This window comes from Rhinopithecus roxellana, chromosome 16 (assembly GCF_007565055.1).
Source record: "Rhinopithecus roxellana isolate Shanxi Qingling chromosome 16, ASM756505v1, whole genome shotgun sequence".
Classification (NCBI taxonomy): Eukaryota; Metazoa; Chordata; class Mammalia; order Primates; family Cercopithecidae; genus Rhinopithecus; species Rhinopithecus roxellana.
Window position 1 is genome coordinate 24,196,930 of NC_044564.1, and position 23,981 is coordinate 24,220,910.

Consider the following 23,981-nt stretch of genomic DNA (forward strand, 5'->3'; position numbering starts at 1 on the left):
AAATTGTCAGGCTCACTTCAGTAAGCTTTCCCTCTCACTTGAATCTTGACCCCATAATTCTTCAGTGCTTTGGTAGTTTTACCAAAGTTTTTAAAGTCATCTTGGATAGTTTTATCAAAATTTGTTGAGGTTTTACAGTGCCTTTAAACATTATTTTAAAACATTTTGTCACTATTTTCTAATTGTTCTTGGCAGGAGAAATGGTCTGAATCAACTTAATCTATCATTGGATTGAAAGCACCCTAATTGTTTACTTTTGAAACGCTTTTTTTAAACTATAGAAGTACAGTGCATCTTCATTATTTGTTAGGGGGTAAAGTTGTTGGTATATTTTTCCATTTTCAGAATTCTGAATGGAAAATGGAACAATATATTCACAACTTTACCCCCCATAATAAATAATGCTATCAGTATGGGGTATTTCTGGTCTTTTTTCTCATGGACACATTTTTACATGGTTATATACTCTTAGTGCTCAAATAATTTCACATGCTGGTTTTTTTCCTTTAACATTATTCTCATCAGTATTTTACCTACCTACCTCTTATTGTAAATATCATTTCTTCTTGAAAAGCTAGTAAATTCTTTCCCCACTGCTTCTTTCATTCTCCTAAGAGAGTACCTATAGCTACTCCTCACACTCCAGTGAAGCAGCTAGCCTAAAAAGTGAAGCTGGCTGATAGATGGAAAATTGAGTAGCTCATTCTATTGGTCCTCTTGACCTTGGCTCACCAAGCTTGGCCAGTATAGCTGTGGATCCAAGAAGCCAGTATGGAGAAGCAAGAATCGGGAGGCTGATCAGAATGAACAATACTCCAGCTGTGGGGACTTGGTAGTCAGCCTACTTCAGCTCCTTCCTGACCTCTCTGCTCTGAGTCATGGAGGATAGTCTGCCAGCTGGCTGCTCCTTGCTCTAATCCCTCCTCTGGTCCTGTGTACTCAGTACACCCCTGCCCTCCTTTAGCATCCATCCCAGCAAGGATAGCAGCTTTTGCCCAAGCCTTCTAGTTAGGAAATGACATTGTCTCTTCTGATTCTGTGCTAAAATATTTCTGTCAAGCTGTAACTAACCCCTGGCTTCCTGTTCAACCCCTGTCTGGCTGATGGAGCAGATGATTAATGAGTATGTCACGGACCTGAATTTTTTTTTTTTAATCTTGCCAAGTCATGACCGGTGATATTTCCGCCTCCATCCACTTGAAATGTTTCTGTACTAAAGATTACCTGATTTTGGCAAGACCTATTCTTTAGAGCAGCAGCTCCCAACCTTTTTTACACCCTGATATATTTGGCAAATGATATTCAAGTGCCCAGTGTTACCTAGTGCACAATTTCCAGCATATGTGCTGTAACTCTACCCCTTTCTCTCCCTCAGCAAAGCATTGTAGAATGAAAGTAAAAGTAGCATATTATAGAGATAAATTTAAGTTGCCTTTATTCTTTCATCATGTAAAACATTAAAATGTTTTGGCACAATATTTAGTGACAAATGAACAAGGTTGAAAACCACTGTTCTGGAGAAAAGTGGTGATTCACCTCCTCATCAGAAAGCAATCACTAGGAACCTTCTGAGTATGTAGCACCGAGCCAGGTTGCAACCTACTTTGTGGTTGGCCATAAGCAAGCCAATTTTGTTATAGCTTTTACCCCAAATTTGAACTTACAGCTCTATGATTTTGTGCATTACATCTTTCTCACTCTTAACATATAAGCAGTTTATTGGTTCTTCAAAATTCCGAGCCTATTTATTCTCCAGTGAAGCCATTGATATCACATATTCTGTTGAGCTTTGTTCCCCACTGACCACCACCCATGGTCCATTGTAATGTTCAGCCCCTAATCTTGAGTACTTTTGCCAGCTTGGAATTACAATTGCTTGGGAGAAATAGGGTGTTATGGTTTGAATGTACCTCCCAAAGTTCATGTGTTGGAAACCTGATCTCCAGTGCAAAGGTATTAAGAGATGAGGCCTAATAAAAGGTAATTAGGTCACGAGAGCAGAGCTGTCATGAAAGGATTAATGCCATTATCACAGAAGCAGGTTAGTTGTCATGAGAGTAAATTGTTATAAAGTGATTTCAGCCCCTAGTGCCTCCCTTTGTCTCATGCACTCACTTCTGCCTTCTGCCTTCCACCATGGGACGACTCACCAGATCCCAGCGTCATGTGCTTGGGCTTCCCAACCTCCAGAACTGTGAACTGAATAAATCTCTGTTCATTATAAATTATCCAGTCTCAAGTATTCTGTTACAGCAGCAAAAACAGACTAAGACATAGGGAAAGGGTGGGAAAGGGACCAATCATCTCCAAAAGGAGAAGATGGTACTGGTTATTAGACACCTATACAGGACCCACATGGTAATGTAAATTTTTTGCACAAACTCAAGAAGAGCTGTAAATATAAAAGTGATACTCCTAGGATATTGGAGGCATGCTCCCTGAAATTATAATGATGGCTAATATCATGAGTTCTTCCCCAAATCCCATGTAGTTAAAACAATTATTGGTCCTCATATTTCCAAGAGATAGATGTAGGTGAATTAGAAATAAATAGCCTAAAATAGTCCTTTCTGCAGTTATCTGGAGAAGTGAATATGAACTTTAGGGTTTACTATGGTTGTAAATAATCCCCTGAAATGGAACAAGGCTCTCTAGAGGGGTTAACCCTTTCTGTGTTTGAAAGTCCAATTTTTCTCATTCTGTATTAAATTGTGTCCCCCTTCAGTGGAAAACTGGTCCTCACCTAAAGGTGCTTTATAGAGTTTACTACTTTGTCAAATTGTAACACCATGTATCAGGTAGGATAAGATTAAAATGTTTCTAAAAGACATGATTTTTTATAAAGGAAAAGCCTTTATACAGCATTTATATCTAGAGATAAAAGGTCTTTGAGCCTATAGCGCATGCTTGTACTAGGGCTTGGGGAAAATGTACAAGTGAGAGAATATACTGTTACTGAAACTATTTATCACAGGCTGCTTTTAACTACAGTGTTGTTGCAAGTCACATTGTGAGATAGTAAATATTTTAGAATGGCAGGCATCTGTTCCAAATGCCCAACTCTGCCATTGTAGTGAGAAAGCAGCCACAGACAATACATCAATAAATGGGCATGACTGTGTTCCAATAAAACTTTATTTACAAAAACAGGCAGTTCAATACCTGAACTATACTACATTTTCAAGAAGCATGACTTTGTTATAGGTAATTGTCATGTTAAAGTGTGACTATTTTAAAATGCAATTATAATGATGGCTAATATCATGAGTTCTTCCCCAAATCCCATGTAGTTAAAACAATTATTGATCCTCATATTTCCAAGAGATAGATGTAGGTGAATTAGAAATAAATAGCCTAAAATAGTCTATTTAATGCAAAGTTGTATAAATAAAGTGCATAATTTTTCACCCTATTTAAAAAAAAAAAAAAAGAAGCCAGGCATGGTGGCTTACACCTGTCATCGCAGCACTTTGGGAGGCCAAGGCAGGAGGATATCTTGAGCCCAGGAGTTTGAGACTAGCCTGGGCAACATAGGGAGACCCTGTCTCTATAAAAATAAATAAATAATAACAATAAACTTTAAAAAAGAGTAGACATACCGCATTTGGTGAGGTAGCTGGCAGTTGTTTTTCTCTGTGATGGTGTGACAGTCGTACGTTAGCTGAGGCACAGTTCTTTGTTGGGGGCCTGCAGCAATGGTACTATAGTAGTGCCCAGAGGTATCTACTGTGAGGAAATGCTGAGAGTGAGCAAGGAGAGAGCTGCTCCAAGACTGGGCCATGGTCAGAGTCCAAGGTCATTGGTCCCCTCCCCATACTATCCAACAGCCCACTCTCACTCCCAGCTCTGCTCCTCTGAACTTGAGTCTGTGAGGGGACCTCTTTGGGAGACTTTAATCTACTTATTTTCCAAGTGAGTTTTTCTTCTACATTCCTGAAATTAAAAGCTGATTAATATTCCCTTCAGCCTGGGCATATTTGTGCTGTATCTTGCTGATATTTCACAAAATATAAGTGTCCTTCTAATACAGATACAGATGTTCTATTTTTATATTCTCTTGGGCATTTCAATTGTGATTTTGAAGAGAAACAAATTAAATGGAAAGGGAATCTCCAAAGGTTCAGTGCTCACTGGCAGATCTTTTATACCATGACTTCCATTCTCTCAGTACTTTCAAGAGTTTTCTCAACAAGCACATTGATAAGGAACACACTGAGAATTGCATATCTTGAGAGCACTTCCTGTTCTGTCCCCTCCCCCCCCCCCATTTAAAACTAGTATGATGAAATACTTAAGCTACACTGTTTGTCTTAGTTCCAGCTGCCTAGAAAACAGAGCCCAGGTAAAGCTTAAGTACTAATTCTTCATAGCGACAGTCAAGGAAAAGGGACATGAGACAGGAAAGGAAGGAAAGCAAATAGAAGGTGGTACATTAAACAGCCAGCCCAGCCGTCACTTGGCCATGCAGAACATCGCTGGACAGGCAATAAATACTGCCAGGCCGGATGAGGTGGCTCAGGCCTGTAATCCTAGTACTTTGGGAGGCCGAGGCAGGTGGATCACCTGAGGTCGGGAGTTCAAGGCCAGACTGACCAACATGGAGAAGCCCCATCTCTACTAAAAATACAAAATTAGCCAGGCATAGTGGCACATGCCTATAATCCCAGCAACTCTGGAGGCTGAGGCAGGACAATCACTTGAACCCGGGAGGCGGAGGTTGCGGTGAGCCAAGATCATACCATTGCACTCCAGCCTGGGCAACAAGAGTGAAACTCTGTCTCAAAAAAAAAAAAAAAAAAAAAAGAAGAAGAAAAAGAAAGAAAGAAAAGAAGAGAAATACTGCCTTGTAACAATCTGTTAGAGGTGGAAAATAGAAAACTTATCTACCTGTCTAGTAGCCAGCCTTTAAGATAGCTCTTAATTATATATATATATATATGTGTGTGTGTGTGTGCGTGTGTGTGTGTGTGTATGTGTGTCTGTGTGTGTGTGTGTTTCTAAACATTTTTTACAAAAATGAGAGGACACAGGCCGGGTGCAGTGGCTCATGCCTGTAATCCCAACACTTTGGGAGGCCAAGGCAGGGGGATCACCTGAGGTCAGGTGTTCAAGACCAGCCTGGCCAACATGGTGAAACCCCGTCTCTACTAATAATACGAAAATTAGCCGGGCATGGTGGCACAAATCCGTAATTCCAGCTACTCGGGAGGCTGAAGCAGGAGAATTGTTTGAATCTGGGAGGCAAAAGTTGCAGTGAGCTGAGATCACACTATTGCACTCCAGTCTGGGCAACAAGAGTGGAACTCCATCACCAAAAAAAAAAAGAGAGAGTGAGAAAGAGAGACAGGACACTATATACGCTTGTTTCACTTACATACGAGACCACATGTATCTACCTCGTCCTTTTTAATGGTAGCATAATATTCCATTGTATGGATATATAATAATTTATTTAATGATCCTCATGTTTAAGTTGTTTCCACTGCTTTGCTATTCTAAATAATGATGCAGTGAATACCCTTTCATATGTCTTTGTGCAAATATATGAGTTTATCTATTAGATAAATTCCCAGAAGGGGAACTGCTGGATCAAAAGCTATGTGCATTTCACATTTCTATAAAATGGCACTCCAAACGTTTGTTCCACTTTATGTTCTAACCAGCATTATATAAGAGTGTCTCTTTTCCATACCTCTCCTAACATATTGTATAATCAAACATTATTTTTGTCAACCTGAAATGAAAATTAGGTCTTATTTTGTTTTAACTTGAACTTTCTTACTATGAATAAAGTTGATCAGTTTCAAGATAACGAATAAATAGGTTTCTTACTCCTTCTTAGAAAATCACCTCAAAACAACAAGAAAAATAGTAAACTGCACCTTGAATGAAAGTAGGAAACAGCTATCACCCAGAATCATGGTACATGAAAATGAAAAGTAGGTAGAGGAAATAGAAGTGTTCTGGCTCAGAAACAGTACTCAAACTCAGGAGGTTCCAGGATTCCTTTAGAGATTAATGTCATTGAACATCCTAACACTGTCCATTCTTCTCCATCATCCTCAGATACTGGTGTTTTAACCTCTGGCCTATCACCTCAGGACCATAAATGGCTGATCTAGGTATAAGCACGACGTCCGTACTTCTCATTCAAGGTCAGGAAGCAAGGGAGCATAAGCTGGGGAGCTGTAAGCAAGTTCTCCTATATCCTATCTCTTATATCAAAAAGAAACTCCTCTCCAGAAGTCCTCCCAGAAAATTTCCCTGTATATTCTTAGTCAGAACTGGGTCCCATGTCCATCCTTAGATGTAAAGAAGTCTAGGCAGGGTGTGGTGGCTCACGCCTGTAATCCCAGCACTTTGGGGGGCCGAGGCCGGTGGATCATGAGGTCAGGAGATCAAGACCATCCTGGCTAACACAGTGAAACCCCATCTCTACTAAAAATACAAAAAATTAACCGAGTGTGGTGGCACGTGCCTACTCGGGAGGTTGAGGCAGGAGAATTGCTTGAACCCAGGAGGCAGAGATTGCAGTGAGCTGAGATTACGCCACTGCACTCCAGCCTGGGCAACAGAGCGAGACTCTGTCTCAATTGAAAAAAAAAGAAGTCTAAAAATTGGGAATCTGACAAAGGGGACCAATTGCTTTGATATCTATTGTTGACTAATAAATCACCCCCAAGTGAGTGGCTTAAAAAACAATTATGATATTATTATCTCTCATTGTTTGTGGGACTGACTGGGATCAGCTAGGCAGTCTTGTTTGGGATCCGGCCACAGTGGTGGTCAGATGCTGGTGCTGGACCATCTGAAGACTCACTCATTCACATATCTGATGCCTGGGTTGAGAAGATAAACAGCTGAGGCTGTAACAACTAGGGGTCCTTGAACATCTCACTATATTTCTATGTAGTCTCTCTGCATAATCTTCTGGACTTCCTGTATGGATACTCAGGGATTCAAGGGCACATGTCCTGAGGGGAAAAAAAAGCTAGACAAAAGTCATATTGTCTTTTATGACACAGCAACGCTTACACTATCTTCTATTTGTTAAATGAGTCACAAAGATCTGTTCAATGTCAAGAGGAGAGGAAACAGACCATCTCATGATGATGAAGTGACAAGTTACAGTAAAAGCATGTCGGACTATAAATATCGTGGCCATTTTTGGAAAATATAATATGCCTCAATTGGCTTTTAGAAATCACAATTCATCCTGAGGAACTGGGAATTGCAGTGTACTCAGGGTTCTGCAGCTCTAACTAAAAATTAGGGTTCGTCATACATTGTTGGTGAAAATGTAAAATGGTGGCCGGGCGCGGTGGCTCAAGCCTGTAATCCCAGCACTTTGGGAGGCTGAGACGGGCGGGTCACGAGGTCAGGAGATCGAGACCATCCTGGCTAATATGGTGAAACCCCGTCTCTACTAAAAAATACAAAAAACTAGCCGGGCGAGGTGGCAGGCGCCTGTAGTCCCAGCTACTCGGGAGGCTGAGGCAGGAGAATGGCATAAACCCGGGAGGCGGAGCTTGCAGTGAGCTGAGATCTGCCCACTGCACTCCAGCCTGGGCGACAGAGCGAAACTCCGTCTCAAAAAAAGAAAATGTAAAATGGTGCAGTTACTATTGAAAACAGTTTGATGGGTCCTCAAAAAGTTAAACATAGAATTACCACATGACCCAGCAATTCTACTCCTATGTATATACCCAAGAGAACTGAAAACAGGAACAAAACCTTGTATACAAATGTTCATAGCAGCATTATTCATAGTAGCCAAAAACTGGAAATAACCCAAATGTCAATCAAATGATGAATGGATAAACAAAATGTGGTACGTCCATATAATTGATTATTCTTCAGCCATAAAAAGAAATAAAGTAGTAATAGGTTCCACAACATGGGTGAACCTTAAAAACGTTGTGTTAGGTGAAAGAAGTCAGGTGCAAAAAGGTTACATATTCTATGATTCCATTTATATGAAATGTTCAGAATAGGAAATTCCATAGAGACACAAAGCAGAATCATGGTTGCTAGGGACTACGGAGAGGGTAGAATAGTAGTTGAATGCCTAATAGGTACAGGGTTTCTCTTTGAGAGTGACGAAAATGTTCTAGAATTAGTGGTGATGATTGCACAACGTTGTGAATGTACTAAAACCTACTGAATTACACACTTTAAAATAGATAAATGGTGAATTTATGACATGTAAATTTTACCTTAATTTTTAAAATACAGGTTCAGGGCTGGGCACGGTAACTCACGCCTGTAATCCCAACACTTTGGGAGACCGAGGCGGGCAGATCACGAGGTCAGGAGATTGAGACCATCCTGGCTAACACAGTGAAACCCCGTCTCTACTAAAAATACAGAAACAAAACTAGCCGGGCGTGGTGGCGGGCGCCTGTAGTCCCAGCTACTCTGGAGGCTGAGGCAGGAGAATGGCGTGAACCCGGGAGGTGGAGCTTGTAGTGAGCCAAGATCGTGCCACTGCACTCCAGCCTGGGCTACAGAATGAGACTCCGTTTCAAAAAAAAAAAAAAAAAAAATACAGGTTCAGTTAGCTAGGAAGAAGTGAAAGAATCAATGATTGGCAGCCAACTTTTTGAAGAAGAGTTTTATGAAGAAGAGAAACCCTAGCGGCCTGAAAAACATATTTATTTCTCTCATTTTTGAAATATATCATTTGCGTGGTACAAAATTCCACGCTGACACATTTTTCTTCCAGTGCGTTAAAGATGTCACTCCACTGTCTTCTAACTTACACATATTTGATCAGAAGTCTACTGTAATTCTTATCGTTGTTACTCTTTATATAATGTTTCCTTTTCTCTCATGCGGGCTTTAGCATCTTTGTCTTCCTTTCTCAGCAGTTCAAATAACATATGTCTAGGTCTGTTCTTCAATGTTCACCCTGGTTAGTATTCTCTAAGCTTCTTGGATTTTTAGCTTGGTATTTATCATTAATTTTGAAAATTTCAGCCAGGCATGGTGGCTTATGACTGTAATCCCAACACTTTGGGAGGCCAAGGTGGGAAGATTACTTGAGCCCAGGAATTCAAGACCAGCCTGGACAACATAGGGAAACCCCTATCTCTACAAAAAATAAAAAATTAACTGGGTGAGATGGTGTGTGCCTATAGTCCCAGCTACTCAGGATGCTAAGATGGGAGGGTGTCTTGAGGCTGAGAGATCGAGGCTACAGTGAACCATCATCGTGCCACTGCACTCCAGTCTGGGTGAGAATGAGACCCTGTTTTTTTTAAAAAAACCCTTGGCCATTACTTCTTCAAATATTTCTTCTGTTCCATTGTCTTTCTTTTCTCCTGGGATGTCAATTGCATATATGTGTGATTGTTTAATATTGTGCAACAGCTCTTGGATGCTCTGTTCTGGTATTGTTTTGCTTTTTTCACTTTTTTCTTTCTGTTTCATGTTGGATAATTTCTATGGAATTATCTTCAGATTCACTTAATTTTTCCTCTACTGTGGAGGAAAAAAACTACTACTGGTGAGCCTGACAAAAGCAACCCTTTATAAACTATGTAACTATTTTTCCTACTTCCAGAATTTCCATTTTATTCTTTCTTAGAGTTGCCATCTCTCTGATGAAATTACCCATCTGATCAGGAAGGCTGTCTACCATTTCCACTAGATCCTTTAACATATTAAACATAGTTCCTTAAGTTTCTCTTTCTGATAATTCCAATATATGTATCATATATCTAAGTCTGGTTATATTAATTGCTTTGTCTATTTTTTTTTTTTTTTTTTTTTTTTTGAGAGGGAGTCTCTCACTCTGTCACCCAGGCTGGACTGCAGTAGCACAATCTCAGCTCACTGCAACCTCTGCCCCCGGGTTCAAGGGATTCTCCTGTCTCAGTCTCCTGAGTAGCCGGGATTACAGGCATCTGCCACTGCGCCCAGCTAATTTTTGTATTTTTAGTAGAGACGGGGTTCCACCATCTTGGTCAGGCTGGTCTTGAACTCCTGACCTCATTATCCCACTGGCCAAGGCCTCCCAAGGTGCTGGGTTTTCAGGCGTGAGCCACCGCGCCTGGCCTGCTTTGTCGCTTTATAGTGTGGTGATTTTCTCTTGCTTCTTCATAGGCCTTGTACTAATATTTTGTTGAAAACTGGACATCTGGGCAGGGCGCGGTGGCTCATGCTTGTAATTCCAGCACTTTGGGAGGCTGAGGCGGGTGAATCACGAGGTCAGGAGTTTGAGACCAGCTTGGCCAATGTGGTGAAACCCCGTCTCTACTAAAAAATACAAAAAACTAGCCGGGGGAGGTGGCAGGTGCCTGTAGTCCCAGCTACTTGGGAGGCTGAGGCAGGAGAATCGCTTGAACCCAGGAGGCGGAGGTTGCAGTGAGCTGAGATCGCACCATTGCACTTCAGCCCTGGCAACCAAGTGAGACTCCATCTCAAGAAAGAAAGAAAGAGAAAGGAAGGAAGGAAGGAAGGAAGGAAGGAAGGAAGGAAGGAAGGAAGGAAGGAAGGGAGGGAGGGAGGGAGGGAGGGAGGGAGGGAGGGAGGGAGGGAAGGAAGGAAGGAAGGGGGACATCTATTGTAAGGGAGTAAAGACTGAGGTAAATCGTTTTTATACCTGACAATCATCACCCCTTTCCTTCTGCTTGGACTTTAGTATATGAGTCTAGTAGGGAGCTGAGCTGTGTTTGGTTTTTGTTCTTGCTATGCTACTGTCAGTGCATAACAGGCTCCAGGTTTCTCTAATATTACTTTGTGTTTATGGTTGAGGCTGGTTTGCCAGAGGTTTGTTCAATGTCATCCTCCATGCTCTTGATGCTATTTCAGCAGTAGACTGCAGTTGTTACTTAATGCTTATTAGCCTGGTTGGTCAGGGTGGGGAGATCCTGTTTTTCTGACTCAGCTTCAGTTTTAGACAGGCACTATGCCCCTGAGTCTTAGGGCAGGGCCTTCTCCCTGATCCTATGCCACCCCCAGCTGGAATACTTCTGATGGTCTGGGGCCTACAGACCCTTTTTCCAGCTGCAATGGGTCTTTTTTTTTTTTTTTTTTTTTTTTTTTTTTTTTTTTTTGAGGCGAAGTCTCGCTCTGTCGCCCGGACTGGAGTGCAGTGGCCGGATCTCAGCTCACTGCAAGCTCCGCCTCCCGGGTTTGCGCCATTCTCCCGCCTCAGCCTCCCGAGTAGCTGGGACTACAGGCGCCCGCCACCTCGCCCGGCTAGTTTTTTTTTTTGTATTTTTAGTAGAGACGGGGTTTCACTGTGTTAGTCAGGATGGTCTCGATCTCCTGACCTCGTGATCCGCCCGTCTCGGCCTCCCAAAGTGCTGGGATTACAGGCTTGAGCCACCGCGCCCGGCCAATGGGTCTTAATCTACACGTGATTTATGGCCTAACGACAGGACTTACTGCCCTTTTGTTTCCATAAGGAAGAGAAGGGAGAAGAATCTGGGAAGGGCTTGGTGCCTTTCCCCTCAGCAGCTGCTCTTTCTTTACCCCAGGCCTGTACCACGAGGTATATTTTTTCAGGACTCTCACACTACCCCCAGTCTTTCTTGTGAATACACAGTAAGGTTCGTGGAAAGGACCCTGCAAGTGAGTGTGAATTCTCCCTGTACTTGTAAGTCCCAGCATTTCTGTATTCTCATGCTGGGCTACAGCTGGCCTTTAGCAATTCATTAAAACTTTTATCTGGATTCTTACAAGCTTGATGGGAGGGGAGTGGGGGAGTCAGCTCCGAATAAGCAAGTGCACCTGTGCCACGTCTCCGTCAAGATGTCTTCCTTAGATTAAGGTTAATTGGGTTGACCTAGAACTTCAGCTTGCAAACAAATTCAAGAAAAGTTGTGAATTTGCAGAGTGTCTTGTGATTTCTTTTCTTCTTGTATGTGTGATTTCTTTTGTTGTAAGAGTGAAAGTAATGCTACTTCCAACTTTCCTTTCTCAGGAATCCAGAAGCCCGAGAAACCCTACTTTGTAGTTAAATCTCTGTTAGATGTACTTCAACGTAATTCTTAACTAACACAGGTTCTAACTTCATTCATTTATCAAAAATAATGAAACCACGAGTACCTGAAGAATTAGAACTTTTTTATAACTTCAGGAAGGGAAAAACCTTTCTTAGTGTGACTTAAAACACAGAAGCCATGGCCGGGCACAGTAGTACATGCCTGTAATAGCAGCACTTTGGAGGGCTGAGGCAGGAGGATAGCTTGAGACTAGGGGCTCAAAACCATCCTGGGTAACACAGGAGACCCCCACCTCTACAAAATAAAAATAAAAATTAGCCAGGTATGGTGGCACGTGCCTGTGATCCCAGCTACTAGAGAGGCTGAGATGGGAAGATCGCTTGAGCCCAAGAGATCAAGGTTGCAGTGAGCCATAATGGCACCACTGAAATCCAGCATAGCAACAGAGTGAGACTCTGACTCAAAAAAAAAAAAAAAAAAAAAAAAAAAAAAAAAAAAAAAAAAAAAAAAAGACCCACAGAAACCATAAAATAAAAGACTAATAAATTCAACTACATAAAATCCAAAAATTTATGTGTGGCAAAAATTCATCACAAATATCAAATGACAAACTGAGAAAAAGTATTTCTGATACATATATAGTTAATTTCTTAATGTTAAAAAACACTTATACATGCATAAGTGATTTTTGCCCAATAATCTGTGAGCTAAGAATAGGAAGAGATATTTCACAGAAAAGAAACAAAAAGGTGATTATTGTGCCTTCGAACAAATTTATAAATATATAAAATACAATTTTTCACTTCTCATATCGACAAAGATCAAAAATTTGATAATATTGAGTCAACAAGCATAGGAAGAGAGGCACCCTTACAGAGTTTTGGTGAGAGTGCAAATTCACACAATCGATAGGCAATTATGCAATATCAACATTTAAAATATACACACCCTTTGACCCGTTAATTCAACTCTTAGGAATTTCTCCTAGTTATATACTCATACCAGTGTACAAGAACTTATACACATGAGGTGCATGTCAGTGTTACTTGGTAGAACAAAAAAACTTTAAAGAAATATCCACGGATATAGGATTGAAAATAAGTTATGTTATAGTTTTACCAAAGAAGACTGTACAAACATTAAAGAAAATTATATACAGGAGATATATTCATAATAATTAACAGTAAAACAAGAAAAGGGAAAACAGTATCTAGCATGTTTCTATTTATGAAGAAAATATATCAATTTATTTATGCTTCCCATGCTAAATTAATTCTGAAAGATACATGAGTATTGTGGAAACTCTCCAAGAAATTGGTCTGGGAGGCAAAGATTTCTTTGTAGAGTAATACCCCATAAGCACAGACAGCCAAAGCAGCAAAAATGGACAAATGGGATCATGTCAAGTTAAAAACCTTCTGCACAGCAAAGGAAATCAACAAAGTGAAGAGATAACCCCAGAATGGGAGAAAATATATTTACAAACTATGCATCTGGACAAGGAATTAATAACTAGAACATATAAGGAGCTCAAACAACTCATTAGGAAAAAAAATCTAATAATCCTATTGAAAAATGGGCAAAAGATCTGAAAAGACATTTCTCAAAAGAAGACATACAAATTGCAAACAGGTCTATGAAAAGGTGCTCAACATCAGTGATCATCAGAGAAATGCAAATCAAAACTACACTGACAGATCATCTCACCCTAGTTAAAATGATTTTTATCCAAAAGACAGGCAATAATGAATGCTGGCAAGGATGTGGAAAAAAAGAGAACCCTTGTACACTGTTGGTGGAAATGTAGATTAGTACAGCTACTATGGAGACCAGTAGGGAGGTTCCCCCCCTCCCAAAAAAAAAAAAACTAAAAATAGACTCATGCCTGTAATCCCAACACTTTAGGAGGCTGCGGTGGGAGGATCACCTGAGCCTAAGAGTTCAAGACCAACCTGGGCAATAAAGTGAGACCTCGTCTCTACAAAAAAAAAAAAAAAAATCCAAAAATTAGCTGACTATGGTGGTGCATTTCTGTGGTCCCAGCTACCTAGGAGGCTGAGGCAGGAAGATTGCTTGAGTTCAGGAGGCTGAGTCTCCAGTGAGCGATGATTACACCACTGCACTCCAGCCTGGGTAACAAAGCAAAAACCTGTCTTAAAAAAAGAAAAACAAAACTAAAAATATAACTACTATATGATCCAGCAATACCACTGCTAGGCATATAACCAAAAGAAAGGAAATCAGTATGTTGAAGAGATATCTGCACTCCTATGTTTACACAATAGCCAAGATTTGGAAGCAAACTAAATGTCCATCAACAGATGAATGGATAAAGGTACACATACACAATGCAGTGTTATTCAGCCATGAAAAAAGACTGAGATCCTGTCATTTGCAACAACATGGATGGAACTGAAGAACATTATGTTAAGTGAAATAAGCCAGGCATGGCAAAATAATTTTGCATGTTCTCATTCATTTATGGGAGCTAAAAATGAAAACAATTGAACTCATGCAGATAGTGAATAGAATGATGGTTACCAGAGGCTGGGAAAGGTAGTGGGGTGGGGTTTGGGGGTTTGGGTGGGAGAAGGGCAAACAGTTAATGTATACAAAAATGTATACAAATGGTTAATGTAAACAAAAAAGAAGTTAGATAGAATACATAGGACCTAGTATTTGATAGCACAACAGGGTGGTTACAGTCAACAATAATTATTGTACATTTTCAAATAACTAGAAGTATAATTGGAATGTTTGTAACACAAGAAACGATAAATGCTTGAGGTGAGGGATACCCCATTTACCCTGATGTGATTATTATGCATTGTATGCCTGTATCAAAATATCTCATGTACCCCATAAATATATACACTTACTATGTACCCATACAAAATAAAAATAAAACATTTTTTAAAAGAGAGACACATGATGAAGAAAAATAGGAGGAGATAAGGATGAGAAAGAGACAACTGTACACCTCTTCTGCCTTTTAAATTTTGTGCCATGTATAAGTATGCTTACTTTAAAAAAAAAAAAAAAAAAGTCTTAGGGATTGAAATAAAATAGATACAAAGGCCCTCCCTCCATCAAGAGGCCTCTATCCCTGATCCTCCAATCTTTCCCACAATTGCTCTCCAGTCCACTCTTCTGCGTTCTGCTAGAGATATACTGCATTTCTTATTGCCAAATGAACTCTATGGCCCATTCCCTAGTTTCAGCATGAGCCGGTAAGTTTTTCTCCCACCAGGAAGAGTCTTTTTACCCACAGCCTGCAATGTTAAACTTAACTTCAACTACCCAGGAGCCCTCTCTGATGACCATGATCCTCACTGTGATTTCTCTTTTCTGAAATGGAATGTTTGTGGTCAGAGCCTTATAAATGAGTATAAAAGTCTATTTGTACTGATTGTTGGCTCTTGCTTTGTATGAATTAGTCTTGTCTTTGAACTACATTTTTAAGTATCTTGAGAGCAGAAAGCCAAGCTCAAATGTCTTTGTATTCTCAACACTCCCCAGCTTAGGGCTAAGCACATATTGGGTGCTTACCACATCTGCTGGGTGGGCTGAACACTGAGGAAGGACCAAATAGCCTCTTCAGAGATTTCAAGCCCAAAGGTTTCTTGGCCTGAGACCACCATTACCAGAGCAAGACTCTCTCAAGGAAATTCAGGAATACTGGGAATACTGAGGTATTGGAGGCATATCACAATATCTACAAAAGCTAAGCAGGTAAATCAATAGTCTGGCTATGAAAGTAATGAATCCTGAAGCGGAATTGGAAAACACATGCCCTGCCTAAAAATTTACGAAATCCAGATTTGAGAAAAATAAACAACAACGAAAAAGACCTCCTCAGGCAAACAGCATACATCCAACCATGAACAGCAACTAGTCACTTGTGACCCACAGTCAGAAGTGGCCGCCAACCCATCTCTGCCGGCGTTCATCTCCCTCAGCATGAATGTGCCTCCATGGAAGATAGCATTTACAACCTCTCCCAACCCATCTGCAAGCTTCAGACCACACAGACCAGATACATATGACCACTTTGGCCTCTCCCTACCACCCTACCACATCAGCCATGGTCCCCTTCCTGCTCCTGTGTTACTAATCGCCCATTGCCTGAAACAGCGAAGATCTCCATTTCCAAGCCATAACCAGACTCCACCCTCCCTAAATTCATGTGTGCTTCTCAGGTATATTTCCAAAACAAGTGGGAGAGTTAGTGGAGGTTCCTCTGGCCTAACCACCCCTTCTCATAAGGTGCCCCCTGTGCCAAAGCACTCAGTTCTCTGAGGACAGGTGACCATACAGTTGTGAAGGAGAGAGCCGAGCCATCAGGCTGGTATAGGGAGTGAAGAGTGAAGACGGACTAGGAAATAGACACTGCTTGTGGCACCTTCAGTCCCAGGCTCAAAACACCCTCATCTACAGACTGAATCACCACATGAGCTTCCCTACTACAGGTGCCTTATGAAATAGGAGGGCTTTGTGATGCAGTCTGGTGGCCTAGTTCCATCCTCTGTGAGGTGGACATGACAAGGCCTAGCACTGGGAGTCATTAGGCACCAGAACTCTGAATGCCCAGATATAGGGATGGCTGATCTCATGCTAATGAGGTTTAGACCATGTTGAGTCCTACTTTTGTTCTGTGGGATGTTGGATATCCCTTATACACCTATGGCTCCATCTTCATCATTATTCTAATCATCTGGCAAGTGAAAAGGAGCCGCCACCATGAATTGAGTTTGGAACCTAAAAGGAGCTGCTGCCGGGTAGGGCTATGATCCCAACTGAATTAAGCCTCAGATAAGAAGCTTATAGGTTCTTAGCGTCCCCCCTTGTAATCCCCACCCTACAATTTTTATAGCATACCTTCAGTTACCTTTGTGTAATACTTTTCTTCTCAGAGACTATAATTCCTTACCAGGCCCTTCCCACAACATACTCTGATTGAAAAGCCAAGAACCTCTCTATTTGGCTTGGGTTGAGAACTAGATAATATGGAGTCTATCTTGCTAGATCTCGGAAGATCTCTGAATATGGGGAATTTTTCTGGTTGGCAGGCTTCATAAGCAGAAGTCCTTTTGTTATTAGAACCATTTACCCTTTCGTCTGTTCTGCTTTTCCTCCTGTGTCATCCTCAGCATCCAGCAGGACTTCTCTGTGAATCAGATGGGAGATAGAGAATTTAGAAAAGCCTCCAAGTGAATCAGAAATAAGCAGAGAAGGAAAATGGGGTAAAAAGGTGGAATAGGCAAAGGAAATCCAGGACAGTGTATAAAATAGATAGATACATTGAAAGGGAGTGGAAAATGTATGTAAGTTTTGTCTCATTTTGGACATGAGAAAGAAAATGGTATCCCAGCTTCACATTCTAATGTTTTTGTCTTTTAAGTGTCACCAAAAAGTCAGGCAAAGAGCTAGAGATGCAGCATCAACAGGTAAAGTCCCAATCTCTCCTCTGACTCCCTTCCACTGTGAATGTTTCCCATCAATCCTGTCCCTTTATGACCCCTGGAGCCAAGAGCCAGGTGCTCTGCCACTGAAGACTCCAGTTCCCCAGACTGAAACTTCCATGGGTGGGAAATCATAACTCGAGAATGTTCCAAAATCCTGTACCTCAATGCCCTGGAAATGAAGAATTAAGAAAGTAGAGCAGATGTTCTTAATTGTGTAACTTACTAGTTTTATGACCCTGTGGAAGTCATTTCATCTCTCATTCTTATCCACAAAATGAGCAAAACACTGACAATCCTGCCTCATTCACATTGTGGTTGTAAAAATCAAACGAAATTAGATATATGGGACATTGTGTTATAGTGATGCTGTACTCAGACATGCCTTAGAGTACTGACTTTTCAGGATTGTAGTCTTTTCTTGGTGAGAGTCAAAGGCCTTACTATTCAGCTTCCTATAGGATGTCTATGAAATTATCCCATGCCATGTAACACTGTCTCCTCGTTCCTCAGTTAGGAGACGTTCCCAGGAAGAAGCTGAGAAGCCACAGAAACTGCTCTCCATCATTAAAAGGTGATCTATTGCTCTTTGCACTCTGTCAACAACCAGCCTGGCCTATGATGATTTCTTGACTTGGCCTGTGGCAGGACTAAGGAGAAGGATAATGGCTGGGAGGGAGATGTACACAGTGGAAGCAGGGACACTGGTTGAGAGGGTTGCCAGGGAAGAGTGTGGATCACATGTCTCAGGAGGGATGAGCTGCCCAGTTCAGCTCTGTGCTAGGGTAACAGCAGTTCTACAATTCAGGATTTTACTAGTGCATAATTCATAAAACATATTACATGGAGGTGCACTCAGCCATGAGATAAGTTACCCAGCTAAGAGAATGGGTTTTGAAAAAGGAAGTCATCCTTGTCTTATTCTCTTTATACTCTTTCAAGGGAATAAAGCTATACCCTTTCAAGGGAAAATACCTGACACTGGCTAGACTCTGCTGACATGACCTCCTCTGGTTCTGTCTTTAGTGAGGCCAGTACTTGGGACACTCCTTAGACAGGAGTCTATTATTTTATCCTCTCCTTAAGAGCTCTAGAGAACAGGACTGGTTCCTTAGAGATGCTGGGTATCACATTAGGGGTACCAAATACCCCAGAATGCAGAAGTCCCACAAGGACCGCATTTCCCACAGCTTGGAAGTACTGAATACAGGCTTTGGATTTCCTAGCCTCAAATGAGAATGGTCTGGGTTCTAACTGGTGATGTTCCTGGTGATGCTCCATCAGCTAACCCCCTGGCTCCATTCTCCTAGTTCAGCTTTTCAACAAGGTCAACAGAGAACTGACTCCAGCTCCCAGCCCTCTCTGAGGGCCATGCCCTCCCATGGGTTGTCTGAAGCCTTGCCCAACAAGCTCCAGACCATCAGCCCAGCCCACCACAGCATGCCAAATGGCATTTTCTTAGAAAGGAAAGTAGAGAGGTAGACAAGAAGATGGTATAGGCCCCAGGATTTTCAGGACTTGGAAAGGAGAGTGCCAACTCCAGCCCACACTCTTCCAAGAAGGCAGATGTCACTCCATTGTTAATTTTGCTGTTTCCCTTCCCAGCCAGGGCTGGCTTCCTCCGGAGGGAAGTGTGCGGCGAATCCTGTGTGCAGATCCCTGCTGCCAAATCTGTAATTCTGTGGCTCTGGAGATTCAGCAATTGCTGGCGGGTGAGAACAACCAGATCTCCCTGACTTTATCAGGGCCATTGCAGGGCTCCTCTTGCCTAGAGATGCTGTCTATGTCTAGTATGTCTTTAGATGAGTGTCTGGAGTTTCGTTCCTGGCACACCAGAGAGCTTTCACTGGCATCTGTAACCCCAACACTGTCACAATTAACAGATCAAAAATCTTTAACTCAGTCAGCTGCCCAGTCAACGTATGCAGATGGCATACAAGATTACTGGGCTGATCATCTCCAGCTAGGGCAGGAATTTCAAGTGCCAGATGTGCTCCAGGGCCCAAACACGATGGCTTCTTTAAGACTTGAGGAGCCAAGGACTCCACTGAACCAGAAGGAGATGATGCAGAGCAACCCCAGCCTTGTCCAGGGAAACCAAGGCCAGCATCACTTGAATTCCCAGCTCTCCTTGCTGTCTCCGAACCCAGAAACCCTGAACCCGACGCATCCGATGGCCTTGCATATGGTCCTCCCTGCCCACCTGCCATTTCTCAGTCCTGAAGTGCTGAGGCTTCTTGAGGTACATGTTAAAAAATGGATGCATTTCCAGAGGTGGGGGCTCCCCAGACGTGTGGAGGAGTCCCTGAGGCAGCTTATGCCAAACCCACCATTGTATTACCAACCTGGAAATGACCAGCCAGTTTCTTTCAACCTGAATAATACTTCTCAGGTCTCTCTTCATAGATTTCAGACCATTTCCCTACAGACCTGGTATTCATGTGTGGCTGGCCAGCCCATCCAGACCTTCTGGGTTTCTGAATGGTCTACTATGAACCCAGAACAAAGACACCACTGTCAGCAAAGCCCAAACCCTATGGCTCTAGCCTTGCCCTCTCCAGCCCTTAAAGCTCTAAGTAGCCCCCATTCACTGTCTGGGGGACAAGATAATGACTCAGGGAGTGATCTCCAGCAGAAATACAGCCAGCTATTCTGTGGGCTCCCTTCTCTGCACAGTGAGTCCCTGGTTGCCACTTTCATGGGATCTCAAGGCCTCCCCAAGAATGAAAAAGTGCCCAAGCCCCCCTTGAAGGATCCTTTTCTCTCCAACAAGCTCTCCTTCCCCCAACTGCTCCCTAAGACTCCACCCCAGTCAGCCCCACACTCTTCCCCACTTTCCCCAAATTGGGTGTCTCCATCTGGCCATCAACAAGCTCAGATCAATGTCCCATTTCTGACTCTGGCCGAGTGTGAAGCCTTGGAGTGGCACCTGCTACAGAGGCAACTCCAGCTTCAGTGGGGCTGGCCAGCTGCCCTCCAGAGGTCTCAGCACACCCAGTGCCTCATGCAGCATGAGCCCTGTGGCAAAGCTCAGTCTCCTGAGACCATGACAACTTCCCAGCCAGGGAAGTCCATCTCAGTGCTCACCAGGGAGCTACTCTTCTTCCTGGAGCATGCCCGGAAGCTGCTGGAATTCCACATCCAGAAACAGTTGATTCACCGTCGCTGGGGCCTGCCTCAGAAGATCCAGCAGTCCATCCATTTGCTCCTTACCTCCACTAACCAACAGACTGTGTCCTACAGCAGCCCAGCCCTAGCCAATGTGAGCATCCCCCAGCCTGTAGCCCTAGAGGCCAACGGGGCTTGTGATGTGCTATCACCCACTGTGGCCCCAGTGTCCATCCTCATGCCACACTTGTTAACCCAGGCCAAGGCAATATTGCAGAACCACATCAACTCCAAATGTGGACAGATCCACCAGGGCAAGATCCCTGCCTGTGTACATAGGTCCTGGGACTGCAGAATTCCTGGGGTCCTGGCAGTGGCTCCTTTACCCTGCATTCCAGAAAGCCAGGTCCTGGAACTGCAGGCAGCAAGTGACCCAGACCTACATCACAAAGTTATGCCCTGGATGCCAACGGCCCTTGATCAGCAGCAACAGGTCTTACCAGGTACTGTCACTCAACACCCTAAGCTGCTCCGAGTCTTGTCCGTGGAAGACATCGAGAAACTGGAGACAACTTTACGGCACAAGTATCTGGCCTTCCTGTTGGGGCTCCCTCCTCTGTATTATGTGGTGCCCTCCAGGGCCCTGGTCCAGGCAGTCACTAGCCAATCTGTCATCACAGAGATGGTGCCTGCACCTGTGGAAATCCCAGCAGAGCCTCTGACTCAGATGGTTTCATTTGAAGAACAGTGTATAAGCCTTGGGCCATGCCCTCAAGGCAACAATGAGACTTGTACAGACATTGCAAAAGAATTCCAGTCTGTAGTGCCGTTAAAAGGAACAATGGAGATGCTGCCTCTAGAAAGCCAGACACAATCTGCTAGCCCCCACTCACTCCAGACACATATCTTGACCAAACTAAACTTCCACCTGAGAAAAAAGGTCCTAGAGATACAATGGGGAATTCCCATTAAGGCAAGGGAGTCCAGGGAACAAACTGCTACAGCACCAGAGAACATATCCACAAAGAAGTCTCTTGAAAGTCTAAACCACCAAGGGGAGGCATTGCTCCAAGAACTGCCCATCCCACCAGACACTCTTCCTGCCCCTAATCCAGAAGGGGTTCACCTTAAAGAACAGCTGGCCAATGACTTGAAGGCAGTGCAGCAGAACCAAAAGAAATCTAGTTGCAAAGCAATACCCCATGGTTCTGCCCACTGGGTCTCCAAGATTTCACAACCCAGTGGGGACATGACAGAGACCCACATGCTTTGTGTTCGGGTGGAGGCCAGTGTGAACAAGCCGAGCATGGAGAAACCCTGGGGCCCTGAGCCCCAAAGCCCTGGCAAGAGCAAGGACCCAACACGTGTCCCCATGCTAGCAGGAAAGAGAGAGGACCCAGAGGAAATCAAAGCAGCCAGGCACCATAGAGAAGGGGATGCGGGGTTTGGGCACTCCTCTACCAGAGAAGAAAGATGCCCTGCTGAAGACCAGAGGCCAGCAGGGAGGCTTCCAAACCAGACACCCCGAGGCTTCTGGCGATGGAGCCGTAGCTTTCATCTTGCTGATCCCTGTCAACACAGCTCCCAGCATCACCCTCAGCTTAAGCTCCCACAGCTACCTCCACGAGTCCCTGGGGAGAAAGAATCTGACAATGACCTTCAAGACAATCAAACCGAGCTAAACGTCATCCTTGAACCAGAGATAATTCCTGAGAATGCCCAGACTGTGGTGCCCCAGGCTTCACAGGGTCAGCCTCTCCTGAGCCACCCAACTCAGTGTAAGCCCTTGCAGGGCCAAACTTTGCAAGGCCAGGTTTTACATGGGCAGGTGATGCCAGCCCATACACAAAAGAAGCCCAGCCTTCCAGAGTCTAGCTTGAAAAATAAAATTAAATCTTTTCTGCAGCATATTAACCCCAAGACAAAAAGCAAAGGGCATGAGGATTCCATGTTCTCAGCTGCAAAGGTGGCCAAAACCAGAAAAGAAAATGTTGCAAAGAGCCTGGCTCCAGCCAAGAGCCCTGTGGGGAGAAGTAAGACAGAGAAGCTGACAGGGTACTCCAAGGCCCAATCTCTTCCTGCTCAGAAGCTGGTGGGCCCAGCCTTCTTGGATGGTCCCCAGTCTCTAGACAACAAGCCGTGGCTACACTCCAGACAAGCTGGCTCTGCCTCAGCCCCGGGCCACCTCCGCCACTGCCCTCGTCACTGTCCTCGAGAGAGGCTTGTGCCACCAAACCAGGGTACCCACCCTAGCTCCTGACCCTCACCTGAGATAGAAACATTGGTCTGCTCAAGGAGAACATGCAGAGCCATGAAAAAGAGTTTATAGGCTCCCCAGCTGCTGCAGCCCTCCAGAGGACCAGTATTGTCGTTTCCATAAATGTGCTGGTGGGGCAGGGTGCCACCAGAAATACACTCTATATTTCTCAGCAATTCGTTGTCTGTCCGCTCCTTGTCTCTGCTGTATTGTATTAAGGGAAGGTGTGAGGGAGGCTAAAAAGTCCTTCCTGTCTGGGGAAGGAGCTTTAGCTTACCTTTCAGATGGGTCACCATTCCACATCAAAGAAGAAAAGCCCTTATCTAGAGTGCACTGAAGCTAAAGGTCATGCTTGATTTCTGAACATTTACCATCCATCCCACCAGAATATTTTCCACTGTCCCATAATTCCAGGGCCTAGGAGAGTGGTGAATGCATAGTAAGACCTTATATTAGTTGAATCCAAAGTCAGGGTTATGGAGACAGACAAAGCATTGATCATTGCAATGGGGCTATGAGGTGTGTGGTAGTGCCACAGGAGGAAGTAATCAGCTGATGAGGAGAAACCCACAATAAAAATTACTTTGAGAAGCATCTTGTTTTCAACAATTAAATATTTGAGTGCTTATTACATGCCAAGAACTATGCAAAACATAACCACGAACATGACACAGGCCTTGACCCAGTGGAGCTCATGATCTCATGGGGTCGACAGTCTATTACTCCCAAATTGTCCAGTCAAATTATAAACTTGGAAGTCCAATATTCATCTCAAACAATACAAAAATAAATGAACTGGTTTTCTGCCCTTCACCACCACTCAATCACGCATACCAAACCCACTCTATTCACAATATTTCTCACCTCAGTGAATGGTAGCTCCATCTTTCCAGTTATTTAGGACAAAAACAATGGTGTTATCCTTGATTTTTTTGTTAACCCACAGTAAATCCTATATCTCTACCTTCAAGCATTCATCGAGAAAACGCCCACTTCTCACCCTCTCTACTGCTACTATCACTCCAGTAGCATCATAACTAATCTCCACATTTCATCCTGAGTCCATTCGACCAACAGTTTATCCTCAACACAGAAGCCTGATGGTCCTCAGGGAGGGTCCTGGCTTCAGATAATACACAGAGAGAGAGAGAGAGAAAACCATGCAACTGGATAACACACCAAACAACTAAGTGTAAATGG

At 43.3% G+C, this 23,981-nt stretch overlaps 1 protein-coding gene across 1 annotated transcript; it reads left to right on the top strand.

The window, feature by feature from the left end:
- Window positions 1-16,475: 16,475 nt before the first annotated feature.
- LOC104680020 (protein FAM205A) lies at window positions 16,476-22,777 on the top strand. The gene is given in 5 exon segments (XM_010385806.2): window positions 16,476-16,732; window positions 17,356-17,401; window positions 17,930-17,990; window positions 19,022-22,736; window positions 22,739-22,777. Coding segments are annotated over 5 exon segments (4,008 nt in total). The 5' UTR covers window positions 16,476-16,585.
- Window positions 22,778-23,981: the final 1,204 nt, after the last annotated feature.